The 19,856-nt window shown below is 42.6% G+C and overlaps 1 protein-coding gene across 39 annotated transcripts in view; it reads right to left on the bottom strand.

Moving 5' to 3' along the window:
- The window catches only part of LOC118702294 (carcinoembryonic antigen-related cell adhesion molecule 1), an 813,263-nt gene that overhangs the window by 656,927 nt on the left and 136,480 nt on the right, over positions 1 to 19,856 (bottom strand). For 8 of the 39 annotated variants that reach the window (XM_045570948.1, XM_036408074.2, XM_036408075.2 and 5 more), the window contains 3 exons: positions 18,774 to 18,805; positions 18,338 to 18,379; positions 17,890 to 18,095 (listed from right to left, as the gene is read on the bottom strand). The exons of 16 other annotated variants lie outside the window; for them this stretch is intronic. In XM_045570948.1, coding sequence (XP_045426904.1) covers positions 17,926 to 18,095; positions 18,338 to 18,379; positions 18,774 to 18,805 — 244 coding nt within the window. In that variant the 3' untranslated portion in view covers positions 17,890 to 17,925. Of the gene's footprint in view, positions 1 to 17,705; positions 17,863 to 17,889; positions 18,096 to 18,337; positions 18,380 to 18,773; positions 18,806 to 19,856 lie in introns of those variants that run through there. 15 more of the 39 variants (XM_036408105.2, XM_036408109.2, XM_036408077.2 and 12 more) reach the window with 9 other exon arrangements.

The raw sequence follows: 19,856 nt of genomic DNA, 5'->3' as shown, positions 1-19,856 counted from the left end.
ACTCAATCAGAGAAGGGGCCAAAATCTAAAATCCAGCCTAAATCGCGGGCCGAATGGTTTACTGAACAGTCATAAACTGACAATGTTAACCAGAAATGTGAATTTAAAATGAGTGGAACAATCTTTTCCTTAACAGTGCTGTTAACCAACTCACATGCTATCAAGCAAAACAGTAATATTGGTATCAAGCAAAACAGTAATATTGGAATGTACCTAAAATGCTCATTGTTTCGTTTTCTGGCTAGATGTCTGACACCGTTTTCCCCAGATCAATGAGTCAATGTTCGGTTTTATTTCTTGGGCTGTAACAACCCGCAAAACAGCATGGAGGTTGTCATCGGTAATGCGTGATCTGTGCTTGTTTTTGTTCAGATTCATTATTGAAAACATCTGTTCACAAAGATAGGTGCTCCCGAACATGGATAGAATACGGGCAGCATGAAGTCGGAGCTCTGGCATTGAGTCAGGGGGCAGTAGAGGGTAGAAGTCCCCAATTTCAACATCCTGAAACCTTGATTTCAGGCCACTGTCAGACTGAAGCTCGATTATCTCCATCTGAAGGTGATGGGGCACATTGTTGACATCAACTGTAAAAGGATTGGCAAAGATGTCAAAGCCTGAGTGCTGTGTTCTAAAGTCAGAGAAGCGCCGCTCAAATTCACTTAGTAAATGGCTAACTTTGGTAGCCAGCCGACTGCAAGGAAAAGTACCAGAAATAGTGGTTGAGATACTCAAACAAATGGGAAAGTGGGCAAGATTGTCCTGTTCCAGTTGGGACTTCCATAGTTGAAGTTTACGCTGGAATGCTGTGATCATGTCAGACATCTTCGTGATGACTTGTTTGCGTCCCTGCAGCTTCAGATTCAGTTGGGCGAGATGCTCGCATATGTCACACATCATAGCAAAATCACATAGCCAGGCGGGATCTGACAGTTCAGGCAAGGGCTTTCCTTTACTTTCCATGAAAAGAGCAATTTGTTCTCTGAGCTCAAAAAATCTTTTGAGGACTGCGCTCTTGCTCAGCCATCTTACTTCTGTGTGGTATGGCACGTCTCCATGCTCTGCACCCACCTCCTGTAAAAACTGCTGGAACTGGCGATGATTCAGGCCACGTGCCCGTATAAAGTTAATAGTTTTAATGACTGTGGTCATTATGTCATTCATGTCCAGAACTTTTCCACACATAGCCTCTTGGTGGCTAATGCAATGATAAGTAATCAAGGGTGTGTGGCAGTGACTTTTTTGCATTCTTTTCTTCATTAGTCCAACCAAGCCTTTCTTTTCTCCGCACATTGAAGGTGCGCCATCGGTAGTTAGCCCCACCAACTTTTCCCAGGGTAATTTAAAATTATTTATAGATTTCTCCACAGCCTCAAATATATCTCTACCAGTCGTCGTCCCATGCATGGCAGCTACATCCAAAAGTTCCTCAGTGACAGAGAGGTCGGTCTTCGTAGCACGTATAAAGATGGACAGCTGCGCTGTATCAGTGTTGTCTGTGCTTTCATCGATAGCAAGTGAAAAAGCGAGATAACTGCATGCCTGTTCGGCCAGCTGTGATGATAGATTTCCTGAGAGTTCTTGAACTCTATTTGCAATGGTGTTTCTTGACAAACTGACATTTTGAAAACTCTGTATCTGGTCTGGGCATACTTGCTCACACACTTTTAGCATGCATTGCTTCAAAAAGGCACCCTCTGAAAAACACCTTGAAGTACGGGCAATTTCTTCAGCCACTATAAAGCTTGCTTTCACTGCAGCATCATTTTTCGCTGTAGCCTTTGTAAACATTTGCTGCTGTGATTGTAGTTTGCCTTTTAGTTCTTTAACAATTTTATGCTTTTCTTCCAAAGTATATTTGCCATACTTAACATTATGTTTGGTGTCAAAATGACGACATATATTGTACTCTTTCATCACCGACACTGTCTCATAACACAATATACACACTGGTTTGCCCTCTCTAAGCACAAACATGTATTCATTTTCCCATTTGTCATTAAATTGTCTGCCTTCACTGTCAACTTTTCTTTTCCTGGACATTTTGGGATCAATATTGGCAGTAAAAGATGTAGTTTATTGGAAATCTGCGTTAGAAGGAAAAAGTTGAAAACTGCACAGGGATAGCTTGATTTGGCAGATGGAGTGGAGAAAAAAAAGTCAGTCAATAAATGCCTGGCTGGGTACAGATAACAGATTCTGTTGCGATTTTTATGCCTGCACTTTATGCCAGTAACTGGCAGCTTCTGCTGTGTATTTTTTATGCCCGCACACTCACTCTCTCCTCTGCTCTGCCACCCGCACAACCACATCGGATGCCGGACTATAGGTCACACCTCCTGAATCTCGCGTGACTTGTTATCTATGCGCATGCGTAATAGATAGCAAGTACAGCGGCCGGCGAGATCACAAGCCTCCTATGTCACCGTGCGTCATTGTGATGGAACGCAGTGGAGTGCAGTGATGATAGCGCGGTGCGGGCCACATTGCAAGGCCTGGCGGGCCGGATTTGGCCCGCGGGCCTTGTGTTTGACATGTGTGCCCTAATACAATGAAAATAAACACGCGTGCGTGTGCACGCGCACACACACACACACACACACACACAAAAGGTCACTATGTGAGGTGAGAATATGTTAATTGCCTTGAGTGTGATGATTATCAATGTATATAAAGTCATCAAGTTGTATACCTTAAAGATATATAATTTTCATTGTCAACTATATCTCAAAAAAGCTGTGGGGGGAGTGAAAAAATAATGATACATCTGATAAAGGGTTAATATCCAAAGTATATAGGGATGCACACAACTTAACACAAAAAAGAAATAGGCTATCAGGAGTAACTTGCACTTTACCTGTATGTTTCTTCCCATCCCATCCCACCTCGTTGCTTCCTCCCATGAAGTAACCACCATTTTAGATACTTGGATTTTTATATACTTTGATCACATATGTAGAATATGCTTGAGCAACAAATATTGTTTAGATTTGCTTGCTTTTTATCTATGTAAAAATGGCATAGTAGATGTAATGTTCTGGAGCTTGCTTTTAAAAAACTCATCATCATATGTCTAATATTCACCCATCTTTCAGTGTATGGTTTTGTTCTTCCATTTTCCCTGGTGTAGAACCTTTGGAAGTGTTGAATCACAGCACAATTCTTGTCCATTGTGCATGAGTTTTTCCCTCTCGCAGTTTTTGTGATACTTATGGCCATTGCTGCTATGACTATTCTTGTACATGTACCCCTGTGGTTATGTGAGAGTTTCTCCTGGGTCCACACCCAGGAGTGGAATTGCTGGGCTGTTGGGTCTGTTCACCTCTGTGAGAGAATGCTTGTGGGCAACCTGGACTTGGTCCTGCGGACTATGTTGTCAGTTCTTGCAGTGATGCCCACAATAGCCTTATCACCCAACTGATGGGGACAGAGGCCATTCCACAGTCTCCACATCCCCATCCACCTCCTCCTTGTCAATAATGCTCACTGTTCACAAAGAAAAGGAAGCAGACTCAACTCATAGGTCCAAGATCAGAGCTCACAAGCCCTGGCTGGCTGTCCTAAGCATCACAGACGGTGTCTGGGGGATGCTCCTCCCTCTGCTGCAGCAGGGCTGGCACAATGAGAAGGGGCTGCTGGAAAGGCCACTTGTTTCCCTGCTACGTGAGAAAGCCACAGACAGGCAGATGTTCTAGGGATGACCCGATTCTGCTCTATTTATAAATTGTGAACCCGTTGCTTGTGTCTGGAGGTTAGTTGTGGTTATCAAACCGGCCAAGTGGGGGCAAGAGGGAGACAGAACTAGAGAAGGCGATAGGATGATGGAAACAGAGCAGGGAGAACAAGGAGCTCAGCTGCAGGCTTTGAAGATGGAGGAGGGGCCACAGCCATGGGATGCAGGTGCCTCTAACAGCTGGAAAAGGCAAGGACAGCAGAAAGAACCCGCAGAAACAACTGCCATGAGCACGCCTGGATCTGTGTTGTCTGACTGCTAAGTTTGTGGTAATTTGCCACAGCAACTGTAGGAGACCAATGAGAGGCATCACTTTGTCTAATCCAACCTTGTGTGATTGGGATAAGGAGTGACATGGGCTAAATCATGATGTGAAACTATGAAAGTTTGCTACTATCTCTTATTTCACAAGAGACAACGTAGAACATCCTTCTGAACTGTGGCTCTGTGCCTCAGTGTTGAACCAGTGATCCTGGGCCCTCTGGGAAGGACTGAGAACTGCTGGCCCAGGTCTGTAGAGAGGGTTGCCCATGAGGAATTCCTGGGGGAGACCCGTGGGCCAGGGGGAGAAGGAGACACTTTGTTCAGTCGCCATGGAAGCACGAGTGAAAGACCTGGACACTCACTGTGGGAAAGAGGCCTGTTTCAGTGAGATCGGTGTCAAGCAGGAAAGTGGAAACGCATGGGAAGTGGGGGCTTCAGATCATGGATAGCGCCAAGGAGGGCCTTGCTCAGGGCAGCAATTCGGGGTCCTCCCCACTTCGGTTACTCTGACAGCCTTTCTCTGTGTCCCCTAGATGTAAAGAAGTCCTGAGGGCCAGCCTTTGGATTAAAGCAGAAACTCATGGATAGAGCCCAGCCGGGTGGAGGACACCGGGGCTAGGTGAGGAAAGATGGGCACAGGATACTGGGAGACTCAAAGGGCCATCCCCAGGATATGTGCCTTACCCTTGGGTGCAGGCTATGACACCAAAGAAAGATCCTTGTTCATCTTTGTGAGGACACAAAAGGGCCCCTATTCTATGCTTCTGAGATGCAGGGCCCATGTGCAGAGGGCCAAATGTGGGAGGTGTCCATGGCCTGATCCCTGGGCTGTTTAAGGACAGCTGAGTGCTCTCCTGTCTGGGCTGCAACCCCTCTCATCTTGACTTTCCTTTAGCCTGTCCCCCCACCTCCCACATACACCCCCCATTCTCTCAGGAAACAGAGACAGGTGCTGGGGTAGGTTAGACAGATAGATGTCTTTCCTGTGTGACCCCAGAGAGAAAGGACCCAGCGCTTCAGGTGAATTTCTGCTAAAAGAAGTTCCCATGGGTAGAACAGAAGCAAAGGAGGGGAAGGTCCTCTATATTCAGATGACTCAGGTAGCCCAGGGTGGCACACAGGCCCGGTCACATACTGTAAGATGGGAGCCTTTATCCGGGTCCATCAGGGCTCAGGGTGGCCTGTCAGGGTCTCCTGTGATCAGGAGCGTCCCTGACCTCAGGCTCAGGCCCAAATATCCTCAGGGCTCAAAGTTGGTTCTCTAAAATATTTTTTTCCTCTGGCTTTATTTTGTTTATTAGTTTATGTTGTTCATTATATTCCACAAATGAGTGAAATCATGTGATATTTATATTTTTCCGTCTGGCTTATTTCACTTAGCATGATGCTCTTCAGGTATATCCATGCTGTTGCAAATGGTAAGAGTTCCTTTTTTTCCCCCTCTATTTTTTTTTTTTTTTTTTTACAGCAATGAAGTATTCCATTGTGTAGATGTATCACAGTTTTTAATCAACTCATCTGCTGATGGGCATTAGGCCATTTCCAAATCTTAGCTATTGTAAATTGTGCTGCTATGAACATAGGGGTGCATATATCCTTTCTGATTGGTGTTTCTGATTCCTAGAAGTGGGATTATTGGTTCAAAAGGGAGTTCCATTTTTAATTTTTTGAGGAAACTTCATACTGTTCTCTACAGTGGCTGCACCAGTCTGCATCCCTACAAGCAATGCATGAGGGCTTCTTTTTCTCCACATCCTCACTAGCACTTGTCATTTGTTGATTTGTTGATGATAACCACTCTGACAGGTGTGAGATGGTACTTCATTGTTGTTTTGATTTGCATCTTAAGATGATTAATGACTTTGAGCACATTTTAAAAAATATATTTTATTGATTTTGTACAGAGAGGAAGGGAGAGAGATAGAGAGTTAGAAACATAGATGAGAGTCATCAATTAGCTGCCTCTTGCACACCCCCTACTGGGGATATGCCCACAACCAAGGTACATGCCCTTGACTGGAATCGAACCTGTGACCTTTCAGTCCCCAAGCCAACGCTCTATCCATTGAGCCAAACCAGTTTTGGCAACAGTTTTGGCACATTTTTATGTCTCTCGGCCTTCTGTAGGTCCTCTTTTGAAAAATGTCTATTAAAGTCCTTTGCCCACTTGTTGACTGGACTGTTTATATCCCTCTTGTTAAGTTGTATGAGTTCCATGTAAATTTTGGAGATTAAACCCTTATTAGAAATACCATTGGCAAATATGTTCTCCCATGCAGTGAGCTTTCTTGTTATTTATTTATTTTTAAATAAATCTTTATTGTTCATATTATTACAAATGTTCCTCATCCCCAGCCCACCCATTGCTCCCCTCCACCAGGTTCCCACCTCACCCTCTGCCCTTTCCCCACCCCCATTGTCCTCATTCATAGGTGCACAGTTTTTGTTCAGGCTCTTCCCGCACCCCCCACTCCCCTTTCCCCTGAGAATCATCAGTCCACTCCCCTTCCATACCTCTAATTCTATTATATTCACCAGTTAATATTGTTCATCAGGATTTTTAATTCCCTTGGTTTTTAGATTCACTTGTTGATGTTATGTATTTGTTGTTCATAGTTTTTATTTTTATTTACTTTCTCTTCTGCCCCCTTCAGCAATTCATATAATTATAGTTTGGTAGTGATGAACTCCTTTAGCTTTTTATTTTATTTTATTAGTGAAGCTCTTTATCTGGCCTTCAATTCTGAGTGATAGCTTTGCTGGGTAGATTATTTTTGGCTGTAGGTTCTTGCTATTCATCACCTTAAATATTTCTTGCCATTCCCATCTGGCCAGCATGGTTTCTGTTGAGAAATCAGCTGACAATCGTATAGGTGCTCCTTTATAAGTATCTACCTGCTTTTCTTTTGCTGCTTTTAATATTCTCTCTTTGTCTTTTGCTCTTGGAATTTTAATTATGATGTGTCTTGGTGTGGTCTTCTTTGGATTCCTTTTGTTTGGAGTTCTGTGCACTTCCTGGACTTGTAAGTCTAATTCTTTCACCAGGTGGGGGAAGTTTTCTGTCACTATTTCTTCCAGTATTCTTTTGGTATCTTGCTATCTCTCTTCTTCTGGAACCTCCATAATTCTGATGTTGGTTCATTTGAAATTGTCCCAGAGGTTTCTTACATTATCTTCAACTTTCTGGATTCTCTTGTCTTCTTGCTTCTGCGGAGGAGTGTCTTCTGGCTCTTTATGTTCCAAATCTTTGACTTGATTCTTGCGATCTTCCATTCTGTTTTTAGGACTCTGTATAATATATTTAATTTCAGACAATGTATTCTTTATTTCTTGTTGATCCCTTATTATTTCTTATTGATCCCTTATTAGTTCTTGTTGATCCCTTTTCATCTCCTCATAGATCTTATCGACCTTTTCTAGGAAATTCTTGAAAAACCTTATAAGCATGGTTTTGAACTCTATATCCAGTCGCTTCTTGTCCTCCATTTCTTTTGTTTGTGATCTATTTCCTTGTCTCGGCATTTTCACAGCTCCCCTGAGTTGGTAGGGTGGTTTTGTGTGCTAAGGTGTCCTATATGGTTCAGTGAGTCAGTCTCCCAGTTACCTGAGGTGGACAGTCTTGGTGTAGTCCTTTCTGGGCTGTGTATGCAGTCTTGTTGTTAAGCCTTGCTTGTTTTGGTATCACTGGGAAGCGTTGATCTCCAAGCCAATTGGCTATGAGGATCAGAAGTGTCTCAGCTAGGAGGGTTTCTGTATTCCGCTTGAATGGGGTTGAGTCTCGGGGTGGCACAGACAAGCTTTGTTCAATCCCACACAATTGGTTGCAGGTGCGCACACCTCTTTGGTATAGGCACAGACAAGCTTTGGATTGCTCTCTGTCCCTCCCTAGGAGAGTCCTATTTGTGGCGAACGAGAAAGCTAGCCACTGGAAGGGCTTCTGTGCTCTGCTTGGATGGGGCAGAGTCTCAGGTGGTTCAGACAAGCTTTATTCAGCCCCTCCCAACAAGGATCTGGTTTCTGAGTCCCGCAGTAATGGCCGCTGGCTTCACACACCTCCGAGAGATCTCTGCCCACTGCCTGACAGTTTGGCCTCTCCCTGTCTGGGGCCGTCTATTAGCGCAATAGGGTGGTTCTGTTTTCCTCCCGAACAAGAAAACCATCTGCGTATTAGCTGTCCGCTCTCTCCGCGCACCGGGAGTAAGCCGGCAGCGAAGTCTGGCGGCTGCCTTTTCGCACACACAGTTCTCCGCACCTTCACAGTTCCTGAGGTTCAGCGTGCCTTCTTTCTCCTTCCCAGATGGTAGAGCCTCCTCTCAGCCAGCCGTCTGGCGCTTCAGGGTGATGTTTCCCCTGTTTTTCAGTTCTAAATTCAAATTTGTTGTGGTAGGCTGCATTCGGGTGTCTACCCTATGCTGCCATCTTCGTTTCTCCTTTTCTTTCCTTTCTTGTTATTTTGTTGATGGTTTATTTTGCTGTGCAGAAGCTTTTTATTTTGATGTAGTCCCATTTGTTTATATTTCTCTTTAGTTTTCATTGCCCTAGAAGCTGTATTGCTACAACATATGTCTGCTATTGTGCTGCCTATGTATTCTTCCAAGAGTTTTATGGTTTCCTGTCTTACATTTAAGTACTTGATTCATTTTGAGTTTATTTTTGTGTATGGTGTAAGTTGGTGATCTACTTTCATTTTTTTGCATGTGTCTGTTCAATTTTTTCAACACTATTTATTGAAGAGACTGTCTTGATTCCATTGTATGCTCTTGCTTCCTTTGTCAAATATTAATTGAGCATAATGATTTGGGTCGGTTTCTGGGTTCTCTATTCTGTTCCATTGGTCTATATGTCTGTTCTTGTGCCAGTTCCAGGCCGTTTTGAGAACAGTGGCTTTGTAGTATAGCTTGATATCTGGTATTGTGATCCCTCCAACTTTGTTCTTCTTTCTAAGGATTGCTGCAGCTATTTGGGGTCTTTTTTTTTTTTTATTACATATGAATTTTTGGAGAGTTCTTTCTAGGTCTGTGAAATATTCTGTTGGTATCTTAATAGGGATTGCATTGAATCTATAGATTGCTTTAGGGAATATGGACATTTAAAAAAATAAATCTTTATTGTTCATATTATTACAAATGTTCCTCTTTTTCCCCCTCCTCCATTGCTCCCCTCCACCAGGTTCCCACCCCACTCTCTGCCCTTTCCCCACCCCCATTGTCCTCATCCATAGGTGCACAGTTTCTGTTCAGTCTCTTCCCACATCCCCCTCTCCCCTTTCCCCCAAGAATAGTCAGTTCACTCCCCTTCCATACCTCTGATTCTATTATATTCAACAGTTAATATTGTTCATCAGATTTAAAAAAAAATTTATTTGGTTTTTTGATTCACTTGTTGATAGTTACATATTTGTTGTTCATAGTTTTTATCTTTATTTACTTTCTCTTCTGAAAGAACCCCCTTCAGCAATTCATATAATTCTGGTTTGGTGCTGATGAACTCCTTTAGCTTTTTATTTTATTTTATTTTTTATTGGTGAAGCTCTTTATCTGGCCTTCAATTCTGAGTGATAGCTTTGCTGGGTAGATTATTTTTGACTGTAGGTTCTTGCTATTCATCACCTTGAATATTTCTTGCCATTCACGTCTGGCCTGCATGGTTTCTGTTGAGAAATCAGCTGACAATTGTATAGGTGCTCCTTTATAAGTATCTACCTGCTTTTCTCTTTCTGCTTTTTTTTTAAAAATATATTTTTATTGATTTTTTACAGAGAGGAAGGGAGAGAGACAGAGAGCTAGAAACGTCGATGAGAGAGAAACATCGACCAGCTGCCTCTTGCACACCCCCACCGGGGATGTGCCTGCAACCAACGTACATGCCCCTGACTGGAATCGAACCTGGGACCTTTCAGTCCGCAGGCCGACGCTTTACCACTGAGCCAAACCAGTTTCAACTCTTGCTGCTTTTAATATTCTCTCTTTGTCTTTTGCTCTTGGAATTTTAATTATGATGTGTCTTGGTGTGGTCTTCTTTGGATTCCTTTTGTTTGGAGTTCTGTGCGCTTCCTGGACTTGTAAGTCTAATTCTTTCACCAGGTAGGGGAAGTTTTCTGTCACTATTTCTTCCAGTATTCTTTCGGTATCTTGCTATCTCTCTTCTTCTGGAACCCCTATAATTCTGATGTTGGTTCATTTGAAATTGTCCCAGAGGTTTCTTACATTATCTTCAACTTTCTGGATTCTCTTGTCTTCTTGCTTCTGCGGAGGAGTGTCTTCTGGCTCCTTATGTTCCAAATCTTTGACTTGTCCCCTTGGCCCTCCCGGGTCGGGGGGCAGGCGCCGGTGGTTTTGGTGTCTCTAGATAACCTTCAAATCTTTGACTTGATTCTTGTGATCTTCCATTCTGTTTTTAGGACTCTGTATAACATATTTAATTTCAGACAATGTATTCTTTATTTCTTGTTGATCCCTTATTATTTCTTATTGATCCCTTATTAGTTCTTGTTGATCCCTTTTCATCTCCTCATAGATCTTATCGACCTTTTCTAGGAAATTCTTGAAAAACCTTATAAGCATGGTTTTGAACTCTATATCCAGTCGCTTCTTGTCCTCCATTTCTTTTGTTTGTGATCTATTTCCTTGTCTCAGTATTTTTGCAGCTTCCCTGATGGGGCGAAGTTTCAGGGTGGAGCCTACAGCCTTGGCTTCTGTCAGTCATGTCAGCCACGCCCTATGCGGCTCCTGAGTCTCAGTGTTTCTCAAGGTCCTATGGTACTCGCTGTAAGCACCTCTGAGAGTGAGGTGCCCTCGAGTTTCACCTGTTACCAAACAGTCTAGTCTCTCCCCCAATGAGCCCGGAACTGGGGTTCAGTTCAGTTGGAAGTGGGATTGGAAGTGGGGTTCAGAGCAGTCTGGATCTTTTGTCTCCTTCCTGCCAGGGCAATCCCATGGCACAGCCAATTGTCAGTTTTCTGTGTGCAATGTGCACACCTTTCGCCGCTCCCCCGGGTTTCCACCTTACAGCCCAGTCTCCCTCTGTTTGAGCCTGGGTCCCCGGGATCTGGCCTAGAACTGGGGTTCAGAGCAGTCGGAACTGGGACTCAGCACAGTCCGGAGCTTTTGTCTCCTTCCCGCTAGGACAATCTAGCAGCAGAGTCAACAGTTCATCCTCTGTGAGCAATGTGCGCAACTCTGGGGGCTCTGCCTTTAGCCGCTCCTCTGATATTTCGCCATACAGCCCAGGCACCCTCTGTTTGAGCCTGGGTCCCCAGGGTCTGGCCTAGAACTGGGGTTCAGCGCTGTTGGATCTGGGGTTCAGCACAGTCCAGAGCTTTTATCTCCTTCCTGCTAGGGAGCACCAGCCAGGCAGTCAGCCTCCCCCTCCTCGGGTTCTGTACTCTCTGTACGCACTGCGTGTCTCTGAACCTTAGGCTTTTACAGCTCTTCTGCTCTTCCTTCTGGTTTTCTCCTTGCTTCTCGTTGTAGAATTTCCTGGGCAATGTCCATTTTATATTTTAGTTGTATTTTATTGAAATTGTTGTGTGTGGCTGCGGTTAGGTGTTTACCTGTGCAGCCATCTTGGATCCTCCTTCTCAGCATGGACATTTTATTTTATTTTATTTTTTTATTTAAAAAATATATTTTATTGATATTTTACAGAGAGGAAGGGAGAGAGATATAGAGCTAGAAACGTCGATGAGAGAGAAACATCGACCAGCTGCCTCTTGCACACCCCCTACCAGGGATGTGCCCGCAACCAAGGTACATGCCCTTGACCGGAATCGAACCAGGGACCTTTCAGTCCACAGACTGACGCTCTACCACTGAGCCAAACTGGTTTCAGCCAGTATGGACATTTTAATGATGTGATTTTATCAATACATGAACACGGTATATCTTTGCTGGGTAGATTATCTTTGACTGTAGGTTCTTGCTATTCATCACCTTGAATATTTCTTGCCATTCACGTCTGGCCTGCATGGTTTCTGTTGAGAAATCAGCTGACAATCGTATAAGTGCTCCTTTATAAGTATCTACCTGCTTTTCTTTTTCTGCTTTTTTTAAAAAAATATATTTTTATTGATTTTTTACAGAGAGGAAAGGAGAGGGATAGAGAGCTAAAAACATTGATGAGAGAGAAACATCAACCAGCTGCCCGCTGCACAGCCCCCACCGGGGATGTGCCTGCAACCAATGCACATGAGCTTGACCAGAATCAAACCTGGGACCCTCCAGTCTGCAGGTCAATGCTCTATCCACTGAGCCAAATCGGTTTTGGCTCTTCCATTTGTTTATGTCTTCCTCTATCTCTTTTTTCATGATCCTGTAGTTTTCCAAGTACAGGTCTTTTACCTCCTTGGTTAAGTTTATTCCTAGGTATCTTAATTTTTTGGGGGGATTTTTTATTTTATATTTTATTTTATCTTTCTGTGAGTTCATTATTGGTATATAAAAAAACCATAGATTTCTGGGTGTTCATTTTGTATCTTGCTACACTGCCGAATTTATTAAGCCTAGTAGTTTTTTTTTTAAAAATATATTTTATTGATTTTGTACAGAGAGGAAGGGAGAGAGATAAGAGAGTTAGAAACATCGATGAGAGAGAGTCATCGATCAGCTGCCTCTTGCACACCCCCCACTGGGCATATGCCCGCAACCAAGGTACATGCCCTTGACTGGAATTGAACCCGGGACCCTTCAGTCCCCAAGCAGACGCTCTATCCATTGAGCCAAACCGGTCTCGGCAAGCCTAGTAGTTTTAAAATTTTATTTAATAAATCATTATTGTTCAGATTATTACAATTGTTCCTCTTCTCCCCCCTCCTATAACTCCCCACCACCTGGTTCCCACCCACCCTCTGCCCTTATACTCCACTGTCCTCAGCCATAGATGTACAATTTTTGTCCAGTCTCTTCTCACACCCATGACACACCTCCCCCACCCCCGAGAATTGTCAGTTAACCAGTCTATTCTGTTCATCAGATTTTTTATTCACTTGATTTTTAGATTCACTTGTTGATAGATATGTATTTGTTGTTTATAATTTTTATCTTTACTTTTTTCTTCTTCTTTCTCTTCTTAAAGAATACCTTTCAGCATTTCATATAATATAAACAAGTTTTGGTGGTGATGAATTCCTTTAGCTTTTTTTTTTAATCTATGAAGCTCTTTATCTGATCTTCAATTCTGAATGATAGCTTTGCTGGGTAGAGTAATCTTGGTTGTAGGTTTTTGCTATTCATCACTTTGAATATTTCTTGCCACTCCCATCTGGCACTTATAGTTTCTATTGAGAAGTCAGCTGACAGTCGTATGGGTGCTTCCTTGTAGGTAACTATCTGGTTTTCTCTTGCTGCTTTTAATATTCTCTTTGTCTTTTCCTCTTGGCATTTTAATTATGCTTTTGGCAGGACAGTCCTGATTTTTAACATTTTGTCCTGCATTCCTTGGCGTTTTAAAAAAGTCCCAATTTTTGGAAAGAATGCATGACAAGCTAGGGAATGGCAGGAGAATGGGAAGGGAATATACGGTTATCAGTGGCCATGTGGCTATTTAGTCAGGATATGAGTTTTATATTATTTTTGTTAACTTTATAATGTTAAACTTTAATAATAACAAATAATTGTTGAGAACTGATTATCAAGAACTGCTTATCAAAGTTCGAATTGTTGATCAGTTGTTAGAATTGTGGAATATGTGCTGTCCTTACCAGGAACTAATGCTGCGACTGAACGAGTTTTTTCTATGGTAAATAAAGTGTGGACATCAGAAAAGTCACAATTAAGTGTTGAGACTTTGAAAGCCATTTTATGTGTAAAATATAATTTAACAAATTCTTGTGAAAAATTTCATGACCTTTTAAACAATGACAGCAATCTACTAAAAAGAAATTCACTCAAATGAGAAATATGCCAAAGAATAAACTAATACTATACATAATTTATTTATTTATTATATTTGTAAATTGTATTTATGTTGAAATTAAAAAAATATTACAATACTATTTTTGCATTCTATGAAAATTTTTGTTGTTCCATATAGACCAAATTTTTAATCAAGAACCCCTCCCCCATCTCCCAGTCAATGATGTCCCGCTTTACCAATGTTCTGATCATCTTAATTATGATGTGTCTTGGTGTGGTCCTCTTTGGATTCCTTTTGTTTGGGGTTCTCTGCGCTTCCTGTACTTGTAAGTCTATTTCTTTCACCAGGTGGGGGAAATTTTCTGTCATTATTTCTTCAAATAAATTTTCAGTATCTTGCTCTTTCTCTTCTTCTGGCACTCCCATAATTCTGATGTTGGTACGCTTGAAGTTGTCTCCTTACACTATCTTCATATTTTTGTATACTTTTTTTTTTTTTCCAGTTGAGTGTTATTTGCTTCTTTGTATTTCAAATTTTTGACTTGATTCTTGTGTTCCTCTATTCTGCTGTTGGGTCTCTGTATAATATTTTTTATTTCAGTGTATGTTTAATTTCTAGTTGATCTTTTTTTTTTTTTTATATCCTGAGGGTCTCGCTAAATTTATTGGCCTTTTCTAGGAAAGTCTTGAAAAACCTTATAACCGTGGTTTTGAATTCTATATCCAGTCATTTGCTTTCCTCCATTTCTTTCATTTGTGATCTGTTTCTTTGTCTCCACATTTTGGCTGCTTCCCTGAGTTGATAGAGTGGCTTTGTGTGGTAGGTGTCCTATAGAGCCCAGTGGCTCAGCCTCCCCAGTTACTGGAGGTGGACACTCTTGGTGTATCCCTTTGTGGGTTGTGTGCACAGCCTTGTTGTAGTTAAGCCTTGATTGTTGTTGGTGTCACTGGAGGAATTGACCTCCAGGCCAGTTGGCTGTGAGGATTAGCTGTGTCTATGTTGGGAGAACTTCTATGCTGAAGACACCCTTATGAGACAAGACTTTCAAAAAGCCTCTGTGTTTAGCTTGGATTGGGTGGAGTCTCAGGGCTGAGCAGACAGCCATGGCTTCCCATCAGCCCTGCTCTAAGAGACCCCTGGTGTCCGAGATAATCGTTTCATGCACCTCTGAGAGAAAGCCACCCTTGAGTTTTGCCCACTGCCAGACAGTCCAGTTTCTCCCCGAATGAGTCTGGGTCCCCAGAGTCTTGCCCGAAACTGGAGTTCAGTGCAGTCAGGAGCTTTTGTCTCCCTCCTGCTTGAAAAAGCCAGACATGTATTCAGTTACCAGTCTCTCCGTACGTGTGAGTCTCCATACCTCAGCCTTTTGAAGGTCCTTTGAGTCTCAAGATGCTTTTTTCTTTCCTTCTAATTGTAGAATTTCCACTCAGCCAGCTTTCCTGTTGTTCAGGATGATGTCAGTTTTGTCTTTTAGTTGTAGTTTTGAAATTGTTGTACGAGGCAGCTGTTTAGGTGTTTACCTATGCCATCATCTTGGTTTCTCCCAAGTTTAGTAGTTTTTGGATGGAGTCTTTGGGGTTTTATAAGTACAATATCATGTCATCTGAGAATAATGACAGTTTTACTCCCCTCCCGCCCCCAATTTGGATGCCTTTTATTTCTTCTTCTTGTCTGAACACTATGGCTAGCAGTTCCAGTACTATATCAAACAGAAGTGGTGAAAGTGGGCATCCCTGTCTTGTTTCTGTTCTTAGGGAAAATGATTGTAGTTTCTGCCCATTGAGTATGATATTGACTATAGGTTTGCCATATATGGCCTTTATCATGTTGAGATATGCTCCCTCTATCCCTCCTTTCTGAGAGTTTTTATCAAAAATGGATGTTGGATTTTTGTCAGATGCTTTTTCTCCTTCTATTGATGTGAACATGTGATTTTTGACTTTCAACTTGTTTATGTGATGTATCACATTTATTGATTTGAAAATATTGTACCAGCCTTGTATCCCTGGAATAAATACCACTTGATCATGGTGTATGATCTTTTTAATATATTGCTGGATGCAATTTGCTAATATATTGTTGAGGATTTTAGCATCTATGTTCATCAGGGATATTGGCCTTTAGTTCTCTTTCTTTAGTGTCTTTATCTGGGTTTGGAATTAGGATAATGCTGGAATCATAAAAAGAGTTTTGAAGTGTTCCTTCCTCTTAGATTTTCTGAAATAGTTTGAGGACTATAGGTGTTAGTTCTTCTTTGAATGTTTGGAGAAACTCCCCTGTGAAGCCATCTGGACCTGGGCTTTTGTTTGGTGGGAGTTTTTTGATTACTGCTTCTATTTCATTTGTTGTTACTGGCCTATTCAGGATTTTTTATTTTTTTTTATTCTTCTTGATCAGGTTTCGGGAGATTGTGTTTTTCTAGGAATTTGTCTATTTTATTCACATGTTCCAGCTTGTTGGCATATAGTTGTTCATAGTATTTTCTTATAATCCTTTGTAGTCATGTGATGTCCATGGTTATATCTCCACTTTCATTTCTTATTTTATTTATTTGGGTTCTCTCTCTCTGTTTCTTGATGAATAAGGCTAATGTCTTAACAGTTTTGTTTATCCTTTCAAAGAATGAGCTCTTAGTTTCATTGATTTCTTATATTTTTTTAATGTTATTTATTTCTGCTCTCATCTTTATTATTTCCTTTTTTCCTACTTACTCTAGGCTTTTCTTGTTCTATTTATAGTTCTTTAAGTTGTAAGGTTAAATAGTTTACTGCTGATTTTTCTCGTTTTTTGAGATATGCCTGTAGTACAGTGAACTTCCCACTAAGGACTGCTTTTGCTGTGTCCCAGAGATTTTTATTGTTGTGTGTTCATTTTCATTTACTTCAAGGAAGTTTTTTATTTCTTTCTTGATGTTGTTGGTAACTCATTTAGTGTTTAATAACATGTTATTTAATTCCAGATGTTTGAGTGTTTCTTATTGTAATTGATTTCTAATTTCATTCCACTGTGATCTGAGAAGATGTTTGATCTTATTTCAATCTTCTTGAACTTGTAGAGACTTGTTTTGTGTCCTAACATGAGGTCTATCTTTGTAAATGATCCATGTGCACTTGAGAAGGATGTATATTCTGCTGTGTTGGGGTGAAATGTTCTATAAATGTCAATTAAATCCATTTGATCCAGTGTGTCCTATAGAGTCTCTCTTTTCTGTTAAGTTTTTGTCTGGAAGATATGTCCAGTGAAGTGAGGGGTGTTAAAATCCCCTACTATGACTGTATTGTTGTCAATTTCTCCATTACAGTCCTCTAGAAGTTTGTTATATATTTAGGAGCACCTATATTGGGTGCATATATGTTTACCAGGGTTATATACTCTTGTTGGATTAATCTCTTTAGTTTTATGTAATGCCCTTTGTTGTCTCTTATGATGGCCTTCATTTTGAAATCTATTTTCTCAGGAGTATTGTTCCTCCAGCTTTGTTTTCTTTCCATTTAAATGGAAAAAATTTTTCCATTCCTTCACTTTCATTCTGTGTGTGTCTCTTTTTTTTAGGTGGGTCTCTTGTTGACAGCATATAGTTGAGTCATATTTTTGTATCCATTCATCTACCCCACTCCTTTTGATTGGAGTATTTAATCCATTTACATTTAGGGTTATTATTAAGAGTTACTTATTTATAGACATTTTAATTCTGCATGAGTAGGTTTCTCTGTTTCTTCTCAGCAATCCCATAAGCATTTTATTTTATTTTTTTATCTCAAGAGAAACTATTTTAAATATAATAATGTTAAATGCAATAAACAAAATTTTCAAGAAAAATGATCTTAAATATAATATTACATGAAATAAATATTAGTATTTTAAGAAAATAGGATTTTAAGTATAATAATATTATCAAAATTGTATAACATAGTATGATATCACAAACATTGTAGGAAATATTAAAAGTCTGCAATAACAGGATTACTACTATTATACAATAGTATTTTAAAATATTTTTCTCCCCTCTGGCTCTATTTTGTTCATCAGTTTATCTTTTTCATTATATTCCACAAATGAGTGAGAACATGTGATATTTATCTTTTTTCCCATTGGCTTATTTCACTTAGCATGATGCTCAGAGCTGGTTCTCTGATGCAGGCCACATCCGCAGGGTCTGGGGTGTCAGGTCCTGGAGGAACTAAGAAGCCACATCTGCTCTGGGAATGATCCGGCAGTACACCTCTGTGTTTGGGTTGACTAATTCCTGTCAAAGAGAGAAGAGATCTCTGAGCCCTGCAGCCTTCTCAGAACAAGTGCCATGATTCACAGGTGCCATGAGGGTTGACTGTGCTTGGCTGTCTGTTCCCAGGTTCCTCCCTCTTCTCACACTCTGTTGTCACTTTCCACTGCCCTTTCCTGAGCTGGAAGCACAGCCAGGGCTGGGCTGGAGGCAGGTCTTGAGGCCCCTGGGACCTGCAGGACAGAAGGTTCATACCCCACACTCACCTGGTAGATGGGGCCTGCTGTCTTGGGGTCGGGTAGGGGGCCCTGTGTAGGGGGGAGAGAGGGCATCAGAGGACAGGGAGGGAGGGTTTCTCCACAGGACTGACAGCTCTGCCTCCTGAGAAGTTGTCTTCACACCTATAGCCCAGCACCCAATTTCTGGCCACACTGCACCCCCACACCCTTGTTAGCCTGGGACCTCGGCCAGGTGCTCACAGAGCCCATTTTACTCCATGCTTGACTCCAGGGTTCCCCTCAGATTCTGGCCCCGCCTGTCAATCTCTGATGTGGGGGCCCCACGAGACCAGGGCGGGGCTCCCTTTGTGCTGGCTCTTCTGTGGAAGGGTTCTGTGCTGTGTTGCGAGTATCGATGGTGCCCCTGCCCTGAGGATGGGTCGCTGAGGCCCTGGGTGAGGGACCAGGGAGGGGATGGACTTACCCGGAAGGCAGAGATTCCAGATGGACCCTGGCCTGGGAGCAGAGACAGGAAGCATTAGCACCCAGAGGGAGGAAGCTTTGGCTGTTCTCCCAGGAGGGGGTGGTTCTTTAGCTCCCAAGAGATAGGGGTGAAAGGTCATCTCCCAAGGCAAGACCCTCTTGCCATTTCAGGGTCCAGTGAGGGAAAGGTGGTGACACATGACACAGCCTACACATTAGGTTGACTAGTGCGTGGGGGTCCTCTATGCAGAGTGGTGATGAGAATCCATTGAAGACTAGGGATGGTCAGAGCCTGAGGGACAAGGACAGGGGTGGCCACTCTGGAGCAGGCCCAGGGGCTCCAGGCTGAACAGACACTCACCAGGGGTGGCGGCTGGGGGTGGGTGCTCTTGGGGATCACGCGGGTCACTGGCCCTGGGAAAGGACAGACTTAATGTGAGGGGTGCAGGGAGTTTTGGTGTCACAACAAGGGGCAGGGAAGGTCTCCTTTCCCAGCAGAGGGTGCAGGCCTCTCTCCACTGTTTAGGGGGGACAGGCCCAGGAGAGGGGAACTGAGGCAAGGCCTTAAGGATCCAGGGCTGACCTGGGCCCACAGGGGAAGGATCCACAGGCAGATGGGGGTCTGGGAGGAGTAACAGGGAGGGGACTGAGTTCCCAAGACAGGAGTCCACCCTGAGGGTCTGACTTAATGGAAAGTTCAAGGCCACAGGGTCAGCAGTGCCAGCCTCATGTAGCATCTGCTGTGGCCAGACCCACCCCTCAGGCCTACAGAGCTCCTGTCATGGCTCCATCCACCTGACCTAGAGGTGAAAACCACACCACAGACCCTGCTGTAGTCCTGTCTTACACATCAGGGTCGCTGTTATCAGAATGGCCTCGTGAGGGCATTTGACCCAATCCTGCCTGTCCTGGCTCTTCCATCCTCAGCTGTGTGTCCTTGGCCAGGATGACTTTAAGACCCTGAGGCTGCCCAAACCCTCACCTGGGAGGGTGGACTTAGATAAACAACAGGAGGTACCTTACTGAGCACTTAATTCCTGCCTGCACTGCTGCAGATGTGTGGAGAGAACCAGGTCAGTCCTGA

This window comes from Pipistrellus kuhlii, unplaced genomic scaffold (assembly GCF_014108245.1).
Source record: "Pipistrellus kuhlii isolate mPipKuh1 unplaced genomic scaffold, mPipKuh1.p scaffold_m20_p_38, whole genome shotgun sequence".
Lineage (NCBI taxonomy): Eukaryota > Metazoa > Chordata > Mammalia > Chiroptera > Vespertilionidae > Pipistrellus > Pipistrellus kuhlii.
Note: the sequence above shows the minus strand (reverse complement) of the source record. Positions and strands in the feature narration are given on the sequence as shown.